The sequence below is a fragment of the Fringilla coelebs genome (genome assembly GCF_963513975.1).
Source record: "Fringilla coelebs genome assembly, chromosome: 1".
In the NCBI taxonomy this organism is placed as follows: domain Eukaryota; kingdom Metazoa; phylum Chordata; class Aves; order Passeriformes; family Fringillidae; genus Fringilla; species Fringilla coelebs.
Genome location: NC_140028.1, coordinates 41,979,144 through 41,997,610, shown reverse-complemented (window position 1 = coordinate 41,997,610; position 18,467 = coordinate 41,979,144). Strand labels below are relative to the sequence as shown.

At 35.6% G+C, this 18,467-nt stretch overlaps 1 protein-coding gene across 2 annotated transcripts in view; it reads left to right on the top strand.

The window, feature by feature from the left end:
* Window positions 1–17,769, top strand: part of SNTG1 (syntrophin gamma 1) — a 153,191-nt gene extending 135,422 nt beyond the window's left edge. Inside the window, exons 16-17 of one of the 2 annotated variants that reach the window (XM_084205526.1) lie at window positions 8,549–8,659; window positions 17,545–17,769. In XM_084205526.1, coding sequence (XP_084061652.1) covers window positions 8,549–8,659; window positions 17,545–17,703 — 270 coding nt within the window. In that variant the 3' untranslated portion in view covers window positions 17,704–17,769. The remainder of the gene's footprint in view (window positions 1–8,548; window positions 8,660–17,544) is intronic. The other variant, XM_084205527.1, reaches the window with a different exon arrangement.
* Window positions 17,770–18,467: the final 698 nt, after the last annotated feature.

Sequence of the window (18,467 nt, the reverse complement as noted above, 5' to 3'; positions counted from 1 at the left end):
TTTGGCCACAAAGTAATTTTTCTCCTTGCGCCTTGAAAAGTAATGACGAGTATATTTATGCCCTTGTTCTTCTGCAGCACTTTTCAGAGCCAAAGCACCAGTGCAAAATGTCATCCTTATTAGCAATGTACAGTTTGAAAGCAAACTGTGACACATAGCCCAAGCCAACACTGGCACATGTTTGATTATGATTATTTTGGTGATGTAGTCCTTCATTTGTGGTAGTTATAAACCTGGAGTCAAAAAGCCACTTGCTTCCTGTGTTGGCATACACAGAAATGTAATTCTAATCAATTGGGATTTCCTCAAGGCATCTCTTCCGCTGGGGACTTCTTCCAAAAAATGCCCACCAGCTTTAACCAATTTTATTTGCTTTATTTGAAATACAGGATGTCAAATAGAATCCCCTCACTGAACTTCCCTCTTTATTCATTGCTGGTATTCTGTGAAAAGTCAATTTAGCTAATCTTTGTGAATACCCTTTAGATATTTTGTTTTCTTTTCTGCCTTAATCACATTTCCAGATTCTGCTTAGTTACTTCTTGCACTACAAGGTGTCTTAGTATACAGCATCTACTCCAGAAATAAGTTTTCACTAGAAATGTTCCATATGCAAATTTTTTTTGTTTCTTTGGTTTTAAAATATGAAAATTCTGAAAAGACCCAAAAGGTTCTGTGGCAGGTCTTAGAAGTTATATACCAAATTTTATCCTAGGTAATTTTTGCGGTATTGTGTATCAATGCTTACTGGAGAAAACATTTTTCTCAAGGCCCATCCCAACTATATCCCAGCACTCATGTCCTAAATTTGTCTAACATTAGCTAATATATAGGCCTCAATATTTGAATGAACAAATGTAACACTCTCATGGGCAATTTCTGTTAGGTATGAACGTACATAGATACTGTGATGAACATTTATAAATGTTATAAAAAGAGTTGCAGCTGCAATAGCCACCTTAAGAATTGAGTATGGAGGCTGATAGATTAAACTGAATAACAAGACATGTACAGAAGTTAATCTAACTACTGTTCTGAAAGTGATCCAATGCATAAAACTACTTACTCAGGTGCCATTCAGTAACTGATTCTTAATGTGCTTCCATAAAAAATGTGTGTGGGGATATACATGGAAATATGTATATTATATATATTTCTGGTTTACTGGCATATTCATTAAAATTGTTTTCTATAATGTGCATATTTGCATCATCAATTCTACTAATAATATGTGCATGTGTTTGTGTGAATATACATTGCCATTTACCCGCTTGAGCAAAGTGCTGTGTCTGTAGTCCATCATATTTACTGCTCATTAAAACAGCAGTCAAAAATATATATTTGTCAGAAGAGGAAAAAAAGTATCCCCTGTAGGATTGAAAATAAATTAAGGTGCTGCTGAATTATATGGTGGTGCTAGACCAAAGTAAGAAAAGGCTCCATAGTGGCCCACAAGGTGCCTATCAACAAACCTCAGTGTACCTGTCCTGTGTTCTCTTACAGAAACCTTCACCAAAAAAAGAGAATATAACATGAACAATAAACAGCATTGCAAGTATCTTTAATTTGGTTTCCATACCAAAAGCCTCCTAAATCACACAGATCAGTATTTCTCTTTATTTCTTTAGGAACAATCTCCCATGTTTTCTAGGGATACATTCCTTGTCGGTCTCTTCATGAAACTAATACATATACAGCACATTGAAATAAAACAGCATATAAAAACCTTCTTGATATTCAAATTTCAGTAATAGCGAAGGCAGAAAAAAACCAGGCTCACTGGAAGATGGAGATTTAATGATGTAACTCTTATGAAAAAATATTTATTCCATGCTTCAAGGTTTAAATGTTGAAAAAATAGCTACTATAACTTTAATATAAGCCATCAGCGTGCTTCATACAGTTTTATGTTCTGTGGCTAGAAACAAATGCTGATAGGTTGTCCATCAGCACTGAGCAAATACACTGCAGTCTTTTAGCATTTTATGTAATTTCAGTAATGGACAAGAACAGTTATTTTATAAGGGCCGACTTTCATGCTTTTTTCCTTTGTCTCATTTTTGTTCTTTATCCTCTGTGTCCTCCCCTGTCTTTCCCTTTACAGTTATAAAGCTGCAGCAGCTGACAAAGGAAATTGCCTTGGACCATAATTCTTTTGCAGTGAGACACTCTCCAGAGATCAGTAACACAGTAGAACTGAGCATGAACAAGATCTTAATCCTACTCAGTTCCCTACCACTGCTATAACTCTGGACAAAGTGTCACTTGGCAAGAATGAAATCTTTCTCAATTAGCTATGAGACAAACAGACAAATTAAGGTGTATCCCAGGTGCCTGAAGACTCAATTACTTTTATTCTTAGGAACAAGGACCTGGAGGGCTTAAGCTCTTGATTTGTTTTGACTTGTAGGAATATCATGTATTTTAGTTAGACGACAAACAGCATTAGCTTTAAAGGTGCCCATTGAAGTTTAGCATAGTTCTGTAACATATATCACACATTAAAAAATTGCCTCAAAAATCTTAAAGGAAGAATAATCCCAACAGTCAGTGTCAAGAAAAAAGGAGGCAGTATTGAAAACAGCTATAGATTTTTGAAGGTGTGATGGAAAAGTCAACAAAGGAATTTGATGAAAGTAGAACTTGAAAAGCGACCTCTGGCATCCTTTCCTTAATAAAGATGGTTTCTTTGTTTACTCCACCATTTACAGGTGATCTGGGATGTAGCTGTCTAATCAACATAAAACACTGACAGACTTAGGTTTTTTTCCAAGCATCCTACTGAAGGCCAAATTTCTTTTGCTATTATATGATAAAACCTGTGTGATTCATGCCAATGGAATCTGATTTCCACAGATCATGTGTGTAGACAAGAAGCACTTCATAAAATCATAGGATACCCAGAGCTGGAAGGGACACATAAGAATCATCAAAGTCCAACTCCTGGTCCTGCACAGTACACCCCAAGGAATCACGCTCTGTGCCTGAGAGCACTGTGCAGCTTGAGCTCTGTCAGGCTTGGTGCTTCCCTGGGGAGCCTGCTCCAGTGCCCAAGCACCCTCTGGGTAAAAATCCTTTTCCTGATATCCAACCTAAACCTCCCCTGACACAACTTCAGGCCATTCCCTCAGGTCCTATCGCTGTTCACCACAGAGAAGAGATCTCTGCCTGCCACTCCTCCTTCCCTCACCAGGACATTGAAGACTACAAACAATGAGGTCTTCCCTTAGTTTCCTCTTCTCCAAGTGGCCTCATCTGCTCCTCACGTGGCGTCATGGCAGGTGAAATGATGCCATTGTAGTATGTGGGGCAAACACTATTACTCAAGTTTATTGAGTGTAAATAGTCTTTCTGCAAGAAGAGAGTTTGTCCACAGTGGATAATTCCACACAGAAGAGACAAAACTGTTAAATAATAAATTAAAGATAGTTCACTGAATCCACAGAACACATATTAAATGTTTTCTGGTTGGAGATTCTTATGTTGACAAAATACACATTTTCTTTCCTAGCTGCAATGCTTAATGCCCTCTGTATCCTAAATTATATATCTATCCCAGAGCCATGGACTAGTCAGACATTCACATTTCTATAAATATTCCTTAGAGCATGGTAAGTAAAAATACAGTCACCTATTAATTCTGTTTTTGTTTGAAAATCTGATCTCTGTTTAGGATTAGAACATACTCCTTGAACCAAAATGAAACAAAAACTCTAATGAATATTCCTAGTCATAGCCCAAACAAAGATAGTTACAGTTATTATGTATTTCCTCATTTCTGATGTCATTACCTAGATGGAAAGTGATTTTGTTTGATGTCATCTCACCAAAATTGTATGTGGATTAGTCCAAGATTCTGGGAATGAGTAGCAAACTGACATATAATATGAATGGGTGTCTTTAAGAATATGTGTTCTAGATCTAGCACTATTGCTAAGAATAGAAACAATCATAATTTTCTTCATTTGTATGGCTGTATTACAGGTGTAGACAAGTCAATAGCTTTTCTTCCATGTATCATTTGTATGTTGCATTTAAGTACCAACTATAAAATAAAAATATGCAGGAAGAGAGCATCCTTTTTAATTATAGTAGAATAACACTAGCAGAAGATAATAGGCAGTAATTTGTTTGCAAAGACTAGCACAAATGAGTCCTAGATGATTACTTATAAATAAAATATTTCTCATTAAAAAGTATTGGTGAAGAATCTTGGTCCCAGATACGTCACAGGAAAAAAATATCCTGCTAATTCAGTGAATACAGGATTTTGCTTTTTGATGATTTGTTATTACAATAATTTAATAACATCTCAAGAGGAGTCTTAAATCTAATTTGTCAGCTTGTCTGCACAGTTTATTTGTTTGTATTGCATTCTGGTATTCTTTGAAGTTAATTTTATTAAATGGTGTAAAATGCAAAAGGCAGCCTAAGCAATATATAAATAATAATTGGAAAAAGGATTTCTATCTTATTGGTTGTTTTCAATTTTATGCATGATACATACTGTATTTGTTCAAAGAGATTGTCTTCTTACAGTGCATTTTTCCAGACTTGGATTAATTATGTCAGATTTCCTGTGGCCACACTGGGACTGTGCAAATTGTGGCACTGGTGGTATTTTCAATGTATGCCTTGGTCCCCACTTGCTGGATTGGACTGCTTGCTGTAGTTCCTAAATTCTATCTCTACTCATTAAATGGGAGTTCACTTTTCTCCCATTCATTGAGAAGCAATAAATAGTGCATACTGAGTTCTCCTCTTCATCTTCCACCAAGGCATCATAATGTGTGTGCCATGACTTGAAAGTTGTGTCAGGATCCTCAGGAGAAGCTGATGCCACTGTCTGCAAGAGAATATTTTTTAATTTGGTTGCAATTTGTGCTTTAAAAGGAATTGGCACCTGGCCCACCTGTCAAGTCTGTTTTAGGACAAACAAAAATTTAGTGCTTCCTATAAATGCTGTATATAGACCTGTAAAACATTCTCAGTGATGCAGGTTGTGCACAGTTACTGAGGGAACTACTTGAAGAGAACAGGCTGTTTTTGTCAGCTAAAAGTAGCCCTATGAGTGTTGAGCTCAGTAACACTGCACCTTCAAACCAGTAAGTACGTCTGCTTATAGTTCATAATTCCTGAAAACTGATTTAGAAAAACTTTATGTGACACACATTTAGGTGTTCAACAATTTTTGAAAAATCCAGCATGTTTTACAAGTGTACTTATTGCTTAAAACTCAATATGTATATGTAAATATATTTATACAAAATTATAACAGCCTATGTTAACTTTCTGAAGCAATCATTCAACAAATGGTTCCAAGGAACTCTGATATTCAAAAACATTAAAAAATAATGGATGTGACAGCGGTGTAGATCAGTATTCCCAAGGATACCTAATGCAGGAGAATTAGCCTTTAAAAATAGAATTTGGAAAAGTAAACACAGTGAACCCTGTAACACTGAAGTCACCCCACAGGATCATGAAAGATAACTCATGAAACTCTCCTGTGTTAATGTCACTGCTGTAGTTTCACATCTGTGTGAAACTGGTGCTCAGGTGAGTGGGTTTGGTCTCTCCTTTCTTACTGTGGCACTATAAAATAGTCATTGAAAAAGGATAGGTCTGGTCCCTGTTCACGGCTTATGCATTTTGCAGCAATGAAAATGAAAAGAACCACACTCAGAACATATGCAACCAGAGAAATTAATCCAGTGATCCCCAAGATACTTTATTTTAAGCACTGTGACTGCAGCCACAGCATTCTGCATCCCTTACAGACGTGCTGCACATACAAAATGTGCAGTTCTGGCTACACAAGGCAGACTTCAGCCTCTTTGGTAGGAGAAAGGATTTAAATGAGTCTTATTGGGCATATAATTAACTAATTTACTCAACTTTTGCTATCTAGAATTTGAACTTCTAGTTTAAGTGGTTTAAGCAATCTGTTACACTTTTAATGTAGTATAGTATGTTAAAGTAAACACACATCCAGACTCTCCCCTAATGAACCAGTTCTTGCCATTTTAGACTAGGATGTAGGATTTTTTATTTAGAGATTCTCTAGAAAAAGAAATAGCCAGGGTGACTTGCTTGAAATACTTTGTATTCATGACTTGCTGACTTAAAGCTCACAATATTGCCCTATTATTATTTTTGCAAATGACCTATCCCTCATGTGGACAACTTTGAGGGAAAGTCTTTGCAATTTGTTGAAGATCACTCAAAAGGAGCAGATAATTTTTTTATGTGGGAATCATTTAATGCATTGTCAATAGCATTTCTACTCCTTACACTTTAGATGAAGAATATTTAATGGTCTCTGCAGAGGCTGTCAGTTCTAGGAGCTTGTTTTGGTATCTTGATGTTGAAGTGCAGTTTTTTTGGGATTAGTTCTCTCCACACTATAGACCTGATTTTGCAATGTTCTTAAGTAAGAGCCCTGGCTAAGTAGTAGCCTCCAAAACCAATGTTATGCATAAATTGAAGTGTGTTCCTGAGTTGTGCCTGGGGTTTGGTGTGACATTCTCTTTCTTCTGAATGGGAATGAAGCACATGGCAAAGCATGGAAATGTCAGAGTACCTCAGTTCTATAAATCCTTCATCTTCATTCAAACTTAATCTGACTGGGAATAAGGCCAGGTACCCTGGGATTTTGCCTGCACATCTAAGGGTCCTTGCTAAAGCTGCATCTCTCTCTTGGCCTCTCCATATATCATCAGGGAAGAGAAAGATGATAGATCATTGCTTTGATTGTTTTCTCCTGGGATAAAGAGACAATCAGTGCCCTTTACATTTCTCATCCAGGAAATGACATACTTAAGTAGATTTGCTGTCCCTGCAGAAATGCAATGGTCTTGATCTTCTAGCAAGATTTCATAGATCTGTAAAATAAAAAGGAGTTTACAAAGCAGGTAGGAATATAGCCAGCTGAATGATGTTATATACTGGATTGCTTTTCTTAGTTGTTTTTTTTTTTACCTCACTACTTTTACAATATAAATAAACATCTCTGATCAAACAACGTCAAAGGAGTATCACACACATAGAAGTGAGGGAAGCTATTCTATTTTCTGTAGAGCAGATTGGTGGGCTAAGGAAGAGAACATTTGAAACAAATAGGATATATTTTCACATAAACTGCCAAATTCCTGTAGTTTATGTGAAACAGAATGTCCTTAACTCTGTTTGTGGCAGATGGGACTCACCTGTCAAGTACACAGAGAGAATGAAACTGGTGCTGAGACTGGGGCTCTTTCTTCTAATCTAGAAGGGGCAATAATATATAGAGACGATTGTGGAGAAAAATTCTAGCAGTTGCTTTGTGTATGGTGCACAGATAAGTTGCTGTCCTTGTGGTTTCTTTTCTTGTTAGGTTGCTAAGACAAACACAACAAACTTTATTCAGCTTGGTGCAGGGTAGAGATTTTTGCCAGTCAGAAAGAGACCAACACATCCCAAAGCAAAGGGGCCTGCATAGATTTAGGACAGTTAAAAATTTGACTTCCCCATGTTCTCTTTAATTCCCAGTAGAATAGTAATAATAATTCCCATTCATAGATAAAGACTAAGGGCACAGATGGAAGTGTCCTCCTACACCACTGAGAGGGAGTAATTTACAAACCCTTATACAAAAGGGTTGCCTTAAGCTTCTGTGTTGTCAGATGCCTGTGAAATTAATGCTCATCAAAGTAGCAGCACAATGTAAGTGATGATGACCTCCTAATTATGTGAAATACTACTGGAGTCACAGTGAAACATTTTAGCAATCCAAAATATCTGGATGGTGGGGGATGTCTTCAAAAGAGGATGAAAAGGCAATAAAAATAGCTCTTTTCCATTTTTAAGCAAAGTAGTTTAAAATTGTTTTTTTCTTCATAAATCCACGCTAGATATAATTATAAAGAGATGTTTTTTTAGACATCTGTACATTTTATTGATTGTGTATTTATTTTGTAAAGCATTATATCTTTTTCAACAAGACACAATGTGATTCATAATACAGTTACTTGAAAGGCCACTGATATGGTTAGAATTAATTATTTGCTCAAATTCCTCACTAGACCTCTCATAAATAAACTCAAATTATGTTCTCCTAAAAAATTTTCTTTTGTTCTTTTATCTTTTAAAAATAGAGATTTGTTTTTTTATGCCCTGTATATTGACTAGATTTTTTTTAGTATGGAAGGAGGGGGCTTGTATCAGATCAACACTTCAGATAGTGTAGCAAATCTACAGATAATCAGTGGAAAAAATCTTTCTTTCTTTTGTTTAAATATTAAATATAGATAAAGGAATTTCAGGGTAAATTTCACAGTTGTAGTCTGGCAGGTGTTATTCAAGCCCTGCCAAAGCATAATATACCTATATGATTAAAGGAACATCTGACCACAGAACACTACATTTATTTAATTATGTGCCATAGAGGTGCGAAAAATTTCCTTGGAAGGAAATCAGCTATTTGTAATACAAATTTTAATGACAACTACATTGACTGACTTGTGTATGATTTTTTATATTTTGGTTTGGTGTCTTTTTTCCCCTTTAGGCTGTGCTTTGGAGGTACAAGTTTTCCCAGCTCAAAGGTTCTTCAGATGATGGGAAGAGCAAAATCAAATTTTTGTTCCAAAACCAAGATACTAAACAAATCGAAGCAAAGGTAAAAGCAATACATATTTTGTATAAAGGCAATAAACAATTTTCAAAGCAGCTAGGGGACTGGGGGTGTATAGTAAACTAAGTTACTTGGAAATATTAGGTTAATGCACAAAAAATGCAAAGAAAACTGATGAAATTGAAGAAAACGGAACAAATTACTTTCATCTAGTTAAAAGTTTTTTGAAACATGTAATTAGATTTAAAAATAATAAAATACAGGATGTGTGGTATATATGGGTTTAGGCATGTTTTCAACCTCTCCTCTTTGTCATTGTGATAAAGCTATCTGAGAGTTTGGGTTCCCTGTTTATTGCCCTATAATTGTATCATGAAGAAATGGTGGAAAATATATCCTTAAGTCAACCTGGGAACAAAACTCAGCAAAGGTTGAAAATCTGTTTTTATTTCTCAGAGGAAAAAAAAAAGTGTGGATTAAATACATATTTCCCAACAAGACTAAAGTGTATGTGTCTAATGCAAAACAAGGAAAGTTGTATTTCCAGTCGTCCTTTTGATTCAAGAGTCAATTCATGAAAATAGGAGCTGTGAGAGCTTTAAGCTTACTACAACTTATGTCTTTTGAGAATGAGGCCATTTACTGTCCCAGTGTGTGTGAGGAGTGATCTTCCCAAGGTCTGTGGTGGTTGTAACTGCCTTAGGGTCTGAGTCAAAGTTCTTTTTTGACTAGAATCCAAATTTTAGTGTAAACCTAAACACTATTTTCTTGTTGATGTCTAATCTTGGCTTTTAAAGCAAAGCTATATTTACTATACTGTTTTTCCTGACCATGTCGGAGAGAAAATTGCTGAATGAATGTGGTAACAAAACCATGAGCAAAAAGGAAATGGTTAAATAAATTGTCTGTAAGTGCTAAATACGTAGAGTGTTATAAAATATGTAAAGAAAAAATGCATTGTTTTGGGGATAGCTATGTGTTTAAATGCCAGTAGCTACATTTAGCATCTTTCTCCATGTCTCTTTATTCTTCATGTTAAATATTTTCAACCCAGCAGCTATTTACTTGATTTTGAGTGTTTTACTCAGTAAAATAAAGGTATGTAAGAGTTCCCATTAAATCAGCAGCAATAAAATGTGGGCACCATGGTTTTGATACCTTCATGTTCTTCTGCATCTCAAAGATAAATATTTTCTTATTTCTGATTTTCTTCACAAATATTTTTAGTAGTGCAGAACTTTTTTCAGCTCTAATAAGAAGATAGAGTTTAACCTAATGTCATGAGGATGATTTTCTCTTAAAAAAGTAATTGCAAAATTTTATCCTGCTCTTATGTACAGATGAAGGATGAAAGTCATCATTATTTTTCTAATACCTGTCTGCTATTGCTTTCATATTAACACATTATTTTAGCACTAACAAAAAATTCATAGGAGTCCAAGAATGACACACTGTTGGGGTGTTTGGGGATTTTGGGGGTTACAATTTGCCTTTTTTTTAAACTGGTAAAACTAGAATATATTTTTAATACTGAATTACATTAAAAAATACAGACTTTGAAAAAAAAATTGGGTTTTTTAATGTTTTAAATTATATCTGTCATATAAATCACTTACAGATACATAAGTATGTTGGACATACATAAGCCTTAGATGTATCCTGTGCCTTTATTGTACCTATTGTTATTTCCACTCAAATTGAGTTCTAGAAAATTCTACCAAAATTTTATTAAGGTAGAAATGCCACATTACACCGTATGAAGCCAGAGTATTATACAAACCTGCTAGCATGCTTATTAATATGCTGTCTTGTTCCCTGGTTGCTGCTCTTTACTATAAATTTAAACTTTCACATTACTCAATTTTGAAATAAGAATTTATTATTTATTTATTTAATTAATTTTCTTGGTGAGCAAAGCATATCAACTACATGCAAAGATGTCAGGTTATATTCTCTTTGGAGGGTCATGTAGCATTTATAATGAGTACTTCTATCCATTCCAATTTGTTTACATATTAAGTATGTTGCTTAGTCTAAGAAATATAGATAAATGTGTCTGTAAAATGAATGTGAAGGTTCTTGGGTCATATATTTTCAACGCTGGTTACCTTACAATTTTGTGGATAACCCCCTTCTGTATCATTTAAACTTTTCATAGATTTAAAGCACTATTCTTCATAAGGAGAGGTGGAACAGTCTAGCCTCTATTTTCTTGCTTTACATTCCTGAGTCAGAAGTATAGCTATTTGTGGAACTATTGAATCATTAAGAAATGTTAATCAGATTTTCAGAAATATTTGTAATGCCAGATTTCATGAATACTGCATGCAGACTTCATTTGAAATCAGAGGATGGAAATTTTGTAAAACATCTGTTAAAGGTTGTGATGAATATTCATGCCACAGCTATCATCACCTGTTAAATGCAGCCCTGTTTTGCAGCTGGCCTGGAGACCCACTGCTGCAGCATTTTCTTTATGATTCTATTCTTTTTTCCCCCAAGTTATAATACATGGGGAATAATCAGAATGTGGTGAAAAGAGAACTCAGCAGAGAATAAAACCAAAAAATTGAGGAGCCATTGCACCAATGTATTAGGGCTCTTCACTTACTTATTCCCAAGCAGCCATGTGGAAGCAGGGCATAGCAGATGACTTTCCAGACACTGCAAATACTGTGTTCAGTTTTGGGCCACTCACTAAAAGAAAGACGTTAAGGTAGTGAAGGGAGTCCAGAAAAAAGCAACAGAGCTGGTGAAGGGTCTGGAACACAAGTCTGATGAGGAGCAACTGATGTAGCTGGGGCTGTCTAGCCTGGAGAAAAGGAGGCTCAGGAGGAATCTCATTGCTCTCTACTAGGGCTTCAAAGGAGATTGTAGCCAGGTGGGGTCAGCCTGTTCTCATAAGTAGCAAGCAGTCGGACTAGATGAAATGGCCTCAAGTTGCACCAGGGGAGGTATAGGTTGGGTACTAGGAAAAAAATATATTCACCAGGAGGGTTGTCAATAATTGGAACAGGCTGCTCAGGGAAGGGGCAGAAGCACCACCCCCAAAGGGATGATGCAGATATGTAGATTTGGCACTTGGGGACATGGTTTAGTAGTGGACTTGGCAGTGCTGGATTAACCATTGGACTCAATAAACATCCTATTCAACCTAAATGGTTCTATGATTCTATATAATAGCTTCACAGAGAAATAGGAGTTATCAAAACCTAATTCTTCCCATCTTCCTTCATTTATAATGCAGAACATTTTGTGTATTTCATCCTTTCCCAGATGTATGTGATTATGGCAAGTTGAACCTCTGTGATAATACCCTTTAGCTTTAGAACACTTATTCATGATCTGCATAATCAAGAGTGTCAAAATGTTCATCTATTGAATTTTTATCCAAACTTAGATAAATTTGTTATTATTCTAGAAATACGTTCCAACTTGCAGATATACATTTCTTGGGGAAAAAAAATAATGCACCAGCATTTTAAATTTTATCATAGTATCTTTGTAATTGTCCAGCACCTTCTCTGTATTCTGGTGGAATATACTGAGATACCAATGTTATTGTTAGAAAAATCTAGGAAAAATGCATTTTGGGATAAAGTGCAGCACCACGTACATTCATCAGTTAGCTTTCTTTTTGTTGTTTTTGGAAAAAAAACTTGCCACTAGAGTTTATATTCCTAAGTGAAAGAAAGTCCTTCACTGACACTGAATAGCTAAGATTTTTATGATACTGTCAACATTTTTTATGGTGTGCTTCATGCCTGACTTTGAAAAATTCAAAATGGCATGCCTTGAGACATACAGCATGTACTATGGATTTAGTTATAGTTTAACTTATTTCCCAGTATTGTTCTTTTCAGCTTTAAAATAATTTTAGGTATTTTAGCATTTCAAATATTGCCTTTTTTTTTTCTGTAGAGACATTGTACTCATGGTTTTGTTTGGCTTCTCTCTAAGTGAAATTATGTTATTGTAAAGATGTATAATGTAGAATAAAAGATGTGTTTCCTCATGGATTTAAGCAGTTCCAGTCTAAAAATCTGAACAATAATTAACATAGGTCCCATCAGTGGGTCTATGACAGGGTCCCTGAAATGAGACACCTAACTTAAAAGGTATCTAAGGCAAGGTGTAAGTGGTTTCTGACAAGAAAACCACTTAAGAGCAGCATTAATCACTGATACCCCTTAGACATTCCAATCTGTAGGTTATTTCCCAGCTGTCACTCAGCAGGAGATATTGCACAATTTTGCTCAGTGAGACAAAATTTTTATGAGTGAGAGCTACAAAATAGAGCTGTCACCTTGACAGAATGTGGAGCCAATGTGTCCCTGTTCTTACTGAGCTGTTTGGGTTAAAAAAAACTAACTTGGGTTAAAAAAACAAAACTAAGCACAGGAGGGCCAAGCTTTCTCTGCATCTGTAAGGCCCAAAGGGATTCACCTAGATCTTCCTATCTAGTCACTTATCAGTTTGCCTATTTGTTTAGCTATAGTTGAATGATCCATTAGTGTCTCTATAGTATCACAGCAGCTTCTGGAGGTGATACACAATCTGAGGACTGTAATAAACTCAGAGTGATGTGACCTTCAATATAAACTAAGTATTAGAGTTTTCTGACAAAACAGAAGAGTACCTTAAATCTTTGAGAGTTCCTGTTTTGAGATAAACATATGCCTCCCAACATAGGAGTAAATGATGTGAATAAAAATCAGCGTTTTAAGACATTTTTGGATATTTACCAAGCTGGGAACTGAGGGTCTTTCTGTGCTTGGTAAAACACTCATGACTCAAAAGCTACACTTCAGTCTGGGCTCACCTCCCCGACTTGCAGCACAACAGTTCTCTCAGATAAACTCAGGCAAAGCCACAGTGCTGTGCTCCATCAGGTGAGCTTTTGTTCAGTTTGGCTGAACTCCTAAGCTGAGCAGTACAAAACTGAAGTGGGTACAAAAATAAATTTATCATGATGAAGGTCAGTCAATTGTCTTCATCTATTTGAATATGGATAACCAAAGAAGGCACAAATATGGTATCAGCTAAGGAAGAAATTTAACTTCAAGGATTTCACATTAATCTCATTATTAATTAATACTATCTTAGTATTAATTAATGCCAATTAATAGTACTTGAAATTATCTTGTAAAGAAATCTAATCTAAATATCCTGAATGACTACTGATCACATTACTGTGAACAAAATACCCACTTTCTACTATTGCAAGGTGACTTGATGAGTGCTTGCATCATTTTCCAGGCTGGCATTTCTGCTCATTTCAAGTCTGTTCTCCAAAATGCAATTTTAAGTTAATCCTTGTTCTTAGCCTTGAGGGTTTTTCAGTGAGCATCATAGTGCTCTTCACATTTAGAGTATCATCTTTAAATGGGTTATAAGTATACAGCCTTAAGATTTTTATAGAGTGATTGCTCAGTTGCAGTTACTGAATTTTTGAATTCACATTTCTGACTTGTATTGGTTTCTGTGGTTCAGTTTTTAGTTTCCCCATGTCTTGCACATGGATTATTTGTCTAATATCTACTTTAGATCAGATTCTGTGCAAATATAGAGAGACACTGTAACTCCACTTTTGATGAACAAATATATTTTCATATCAGCTGTTTATATATGGATGAAAGAGAAGACTTTTTTAAAATATATCATGGGTACTTCAAGACATACAATCACTAGATTTTGTAAATGTAGCATTTATGTTGTTGTATCATACTACATTATATACGTATAATACAATGCAATAAGAGATTGCTGGTGTTACTTTCTTTTCTTTTGGGAAGACTCATTTTTCTCTTTCTTTCTCTGTCTTTTCAATCAGACTTCCTTTGTGAAAGGCTACTAGCAATCCAATATACTTCTAATATTTTCAGTGACTGCATCTTTCTCATGTGCCTTTTTGCCCACTTATGTTGTCCTCAGCAGGAACTGCAAACGTTCACATTAAAAATCTGGGGGTGTCTGGTGTAATGACAGCAGTGTAGGGTGAGAGCAGTTTAATCAAGAGATAGCTTAGAAAGACAATTTGAAGACCAGAGGGTACACTGATATTCCTGGGAGAGCAGGGTCTTAGGTGAGCTATACAGGCAACAGTCTGGAAATTGTAATAGTAAATTGTGTACTTGTGCATGGACAAATAGGTGTGTCTTAAATTAGGATTTCTTTGCTTTTTGGAGGATTCAGAGCATGTGACTTTCCCTACTGGTATCAACTTCTAGGGCTTAACTGCATATTTTTTCAGGTTTCTTAGGGTTTTTCTGGTAGTTCACTTGAAAATTCATCTGTACCATGTGTGCAGTACACACTACCCTGCCTAGAGGAAAGAATATTCAGACAAAATTATGGCTGAGGACAAAATGTGTACAGAAACAACCAGGGTGGCTGGGGATGCACAAGAGCCTGTGGGTTCCCTTTTGTCTGCTGGCAGTAGTGCCAACCTGGAGACACCTAAAAGGGCAAGTTCCCAGCAAAAGTGAGGGCATTTTTTTTCTGTCAGCAGCCCTACATGGAGTCCTATCTGTCTCTTACGGTTTTTTGTGATTAGGCTGATCTGCCTGAAAAGTGTTGTTCCTGGTAAAGTCCTGTTCCCATCAATCAGGCTTCTGGGAACTGAGCTGCAGCCATTATTCAGACCCACATGCACTTGCCACATCCCAGTCACCCTACCCGTGCTTCAAGGTGCTTTAATTTCCAGTTAAAAATGCATGTCTTCATTGCAAATAATAATCAAACATTTGCTGATTTCTCAGTGCTCTTCTTTGCAGTCAAGGTAATTTCCATGTTGTGTCATTACTATTGGTAACAGTTACCACGTGGGACCTTCAGAGAATGTTCTGTTGCCTCACCCATTTCCCTTGATGGTCAATTGAGCAGTGGATACTCCTGATATGTTACTATTGAGGAAAGCTGTGATAACTCTTGGAAATAATTATATTCATGCACTGTGAAAATTCAGTGTCCAGTAGCTGTCACAGTGATATATAATAGTTACAATGTTTAGCCTGTAGTGTTACCTAATTGACCTGAGCAATTCTCAAACTGTAGCATTTGTTTTAATATGTTTACCTTGTTGAGACATAAGGGGAACTGCAGTCTATCTACAGATAATGCAAGTGATTGATATTAAAAATATTTCATGGTTCCACTAAATATTTATTTCCTTATCTTAAGCTTCAGGTGTGTTTTTATAGTACTAAAAAGGTACATAAATAAACTAATAAAATGAAATTAACTGAAAAGTGACCTAATTCCAATGACTCATAGTTATTCTGAAATATCTTCCATAATTCCTTGATTCCCCATCTTTGAATGACCATTGTTTTCTTATTTATGATAAATTTTCTTATTTTTAAATTTGAGGCAGGAAAAATCCACTTTGACGTAGTGATAAAATTTCCATCCTCTTTGGGTTAAAAACTGAGAATGTCTCTAAATAGGTTAGTTTTTTTATATAGACACAGCTGGCAGGTCTGTGAAACTTGGCAGAAATTTTTTCTTCTTCATTGAGAACTGGTTGCCAGGGGAGTTTAAAGAACCTCATGGGATGTCAGCAGTTTGTTTCTGAGCACATCTGAGGGACATCTGCTGAGGCTGTAGGAGACCTGAACAAAGCTTCACCCATTCAGTACATCCCTGGACACTCTGCACATCCAGCTGTCTGCTTTCACACTGTTGTCCCTCACCCACAGGGGCTTTGTTAATGTCTCCATGTATTCTGTGAAGCAGTGTCTTCCAGGAAATCTCAAGAGGCAGAAAATTGCAGGTTGATGTCATTTGAGAGATTTAGCAATTTTTGTTGAATTTACACCATTTTCAACAATTTTCTAAACAAAAGAGCAAAACCTTGCCACTATATAGCCTGGAAATACCAATGCTAGACAGAAAGACAAGTAGAATATGCCACAGATAGCAATTATTGGCTTCATGTTGCAATGAAAAAATCTGTATGGGCAGTGAATCAAAGCAGAAATGTAAAATCTGTACCACTTTCCCTAGACTTATATGTATTGACGTTCCACAGTAATTGCTTTCAAATACAGCAGATATTTATTGATTAAATACCAGCTTCAAAAACACATACTGAAAATAACTGAAAAAAATTATCAGATAAGGTCAATTAGACATAAAGGAGAAAATTTATCTATGTAAAAAATGTCCTTTTTATTTATTTTCTCTCTAATGGCATGTTAAAAAATCCCAGCAAGTCTAATTACATGCTGAGCAGGCTATAAAGAAATGTAAATTAAAGCAGAAAAATAAGGAATTTTTATATTATTCCTAATAAATTTAAAACATGGAGCATGTTCCTTCTTTGCCAATAACAAATCCAAATTATCATCACTGTGTGATAGTAGCAGATTTTGAAAAAATATCCTCTGTTTTTAAATATATATATTAAAGAATCAGGTAAGAAAATTGTTGTTTAATAGTGTGATTTATTAGCTGATTAATAGTGGGAGGAGACATGATGAACAAATGTAAAATGCGTGGAACTCAACATTATTAATTTTTGTGGTTAAATTGGTTAAATGGTCATAGTCCAGAGGTGTGCAGACTGTTACAGCACAGCCATAAAGTTTCTATTTAAATTAACCTGCAAAAGTGCCAGATATGCATTAACCTGAGCAAAATAAAAATTATATAGTATCACTTTCTTTCCCCTTTAGCTAGTAGGATCTCATATTTCTATGAGGCACTTAATCCAGAAATTTGTCCATCTTAGCCTCCAAGCAATTATTTACAGACTGTTCCATTTTCAATGTCTAAGTCCCTGTAATGGAGAATTGTAAGGCACATCAGCAGAATTATGTCAAGATATTAAAATTATTGCTGTTGTAACAGTAGTTCATTCCTGGTTATATGCTTATGGGGTGTTTTTCCATTTCACATTAATGTTTTTTTTTTTTTCCCACTTCCAGGAGCTGGAGTTTTCTAACCTGTTTGCAGTCCTTCACTGTATCCACTCGTTCTTTGCAGCCAAAGTGGCTTGTTTGGACCCTTTGTATGTAGGCAGCCAAGCCACAGCTTCTGCTGCTCCCACAACTTCTGGTACTGGCAAATTAAAGTATTCTACTTGACATCCCCCATGACAGCACTGCCACTTAACAACGAGACATAAAAATGTATAAATATTCATAAGATTTAGACCTTTGGTGAACCATGTATGTGGAAACCAATCCTGGAGGCAAGACATCTTGCAGCATCAGCAGATAAATGGTCACGTGGGATCATAATTTCATCTTGGTTCTGCAAGACATCAGTAAATAATCCTAGCCAAAACCCCAGAATAGGATGGATATGCTTTTAGTATTATCTATTTGTACTTACATAGTGCTTTAAGCAACATTGGAAGCAAAGGAATAAATGGCAAAATGAAGCACTTGAGTATTTAATAAAATTTTCGAATTGCTGTAATAATACACAAATAGAATTGTCATTTTCCTCTTTTCAGATGTTTTTTAATGACAATATGCTAAACTCTGAGTATGAACATAATGCCCTGTCATTATATTATAAATGAGACCAAGCATACCGTACATGGTGACAAAGGAGATAAGCAGGAAAAGACATTTGTGTAAGTACCTCCTCAAATAAGAAAGCACTTTAAGCACTGTTGTAAATCCATGCTTGTTTTCATACATGAAACCATGCTACTTTTTCCATTTTGTTCTCTTCACATGAAAGGAACAACAGCAAACATATAGCCATACTGGTCTGATACATTAAAAACAAAACAAACAAGCCACAAAAAGAAAAAACACTTTTTCAATGATAAGTCCCTCTTCTTCAAGTAAAAATAATAGTATATGAATTTAATTTTAATTATAAATTAAGTGCAAGT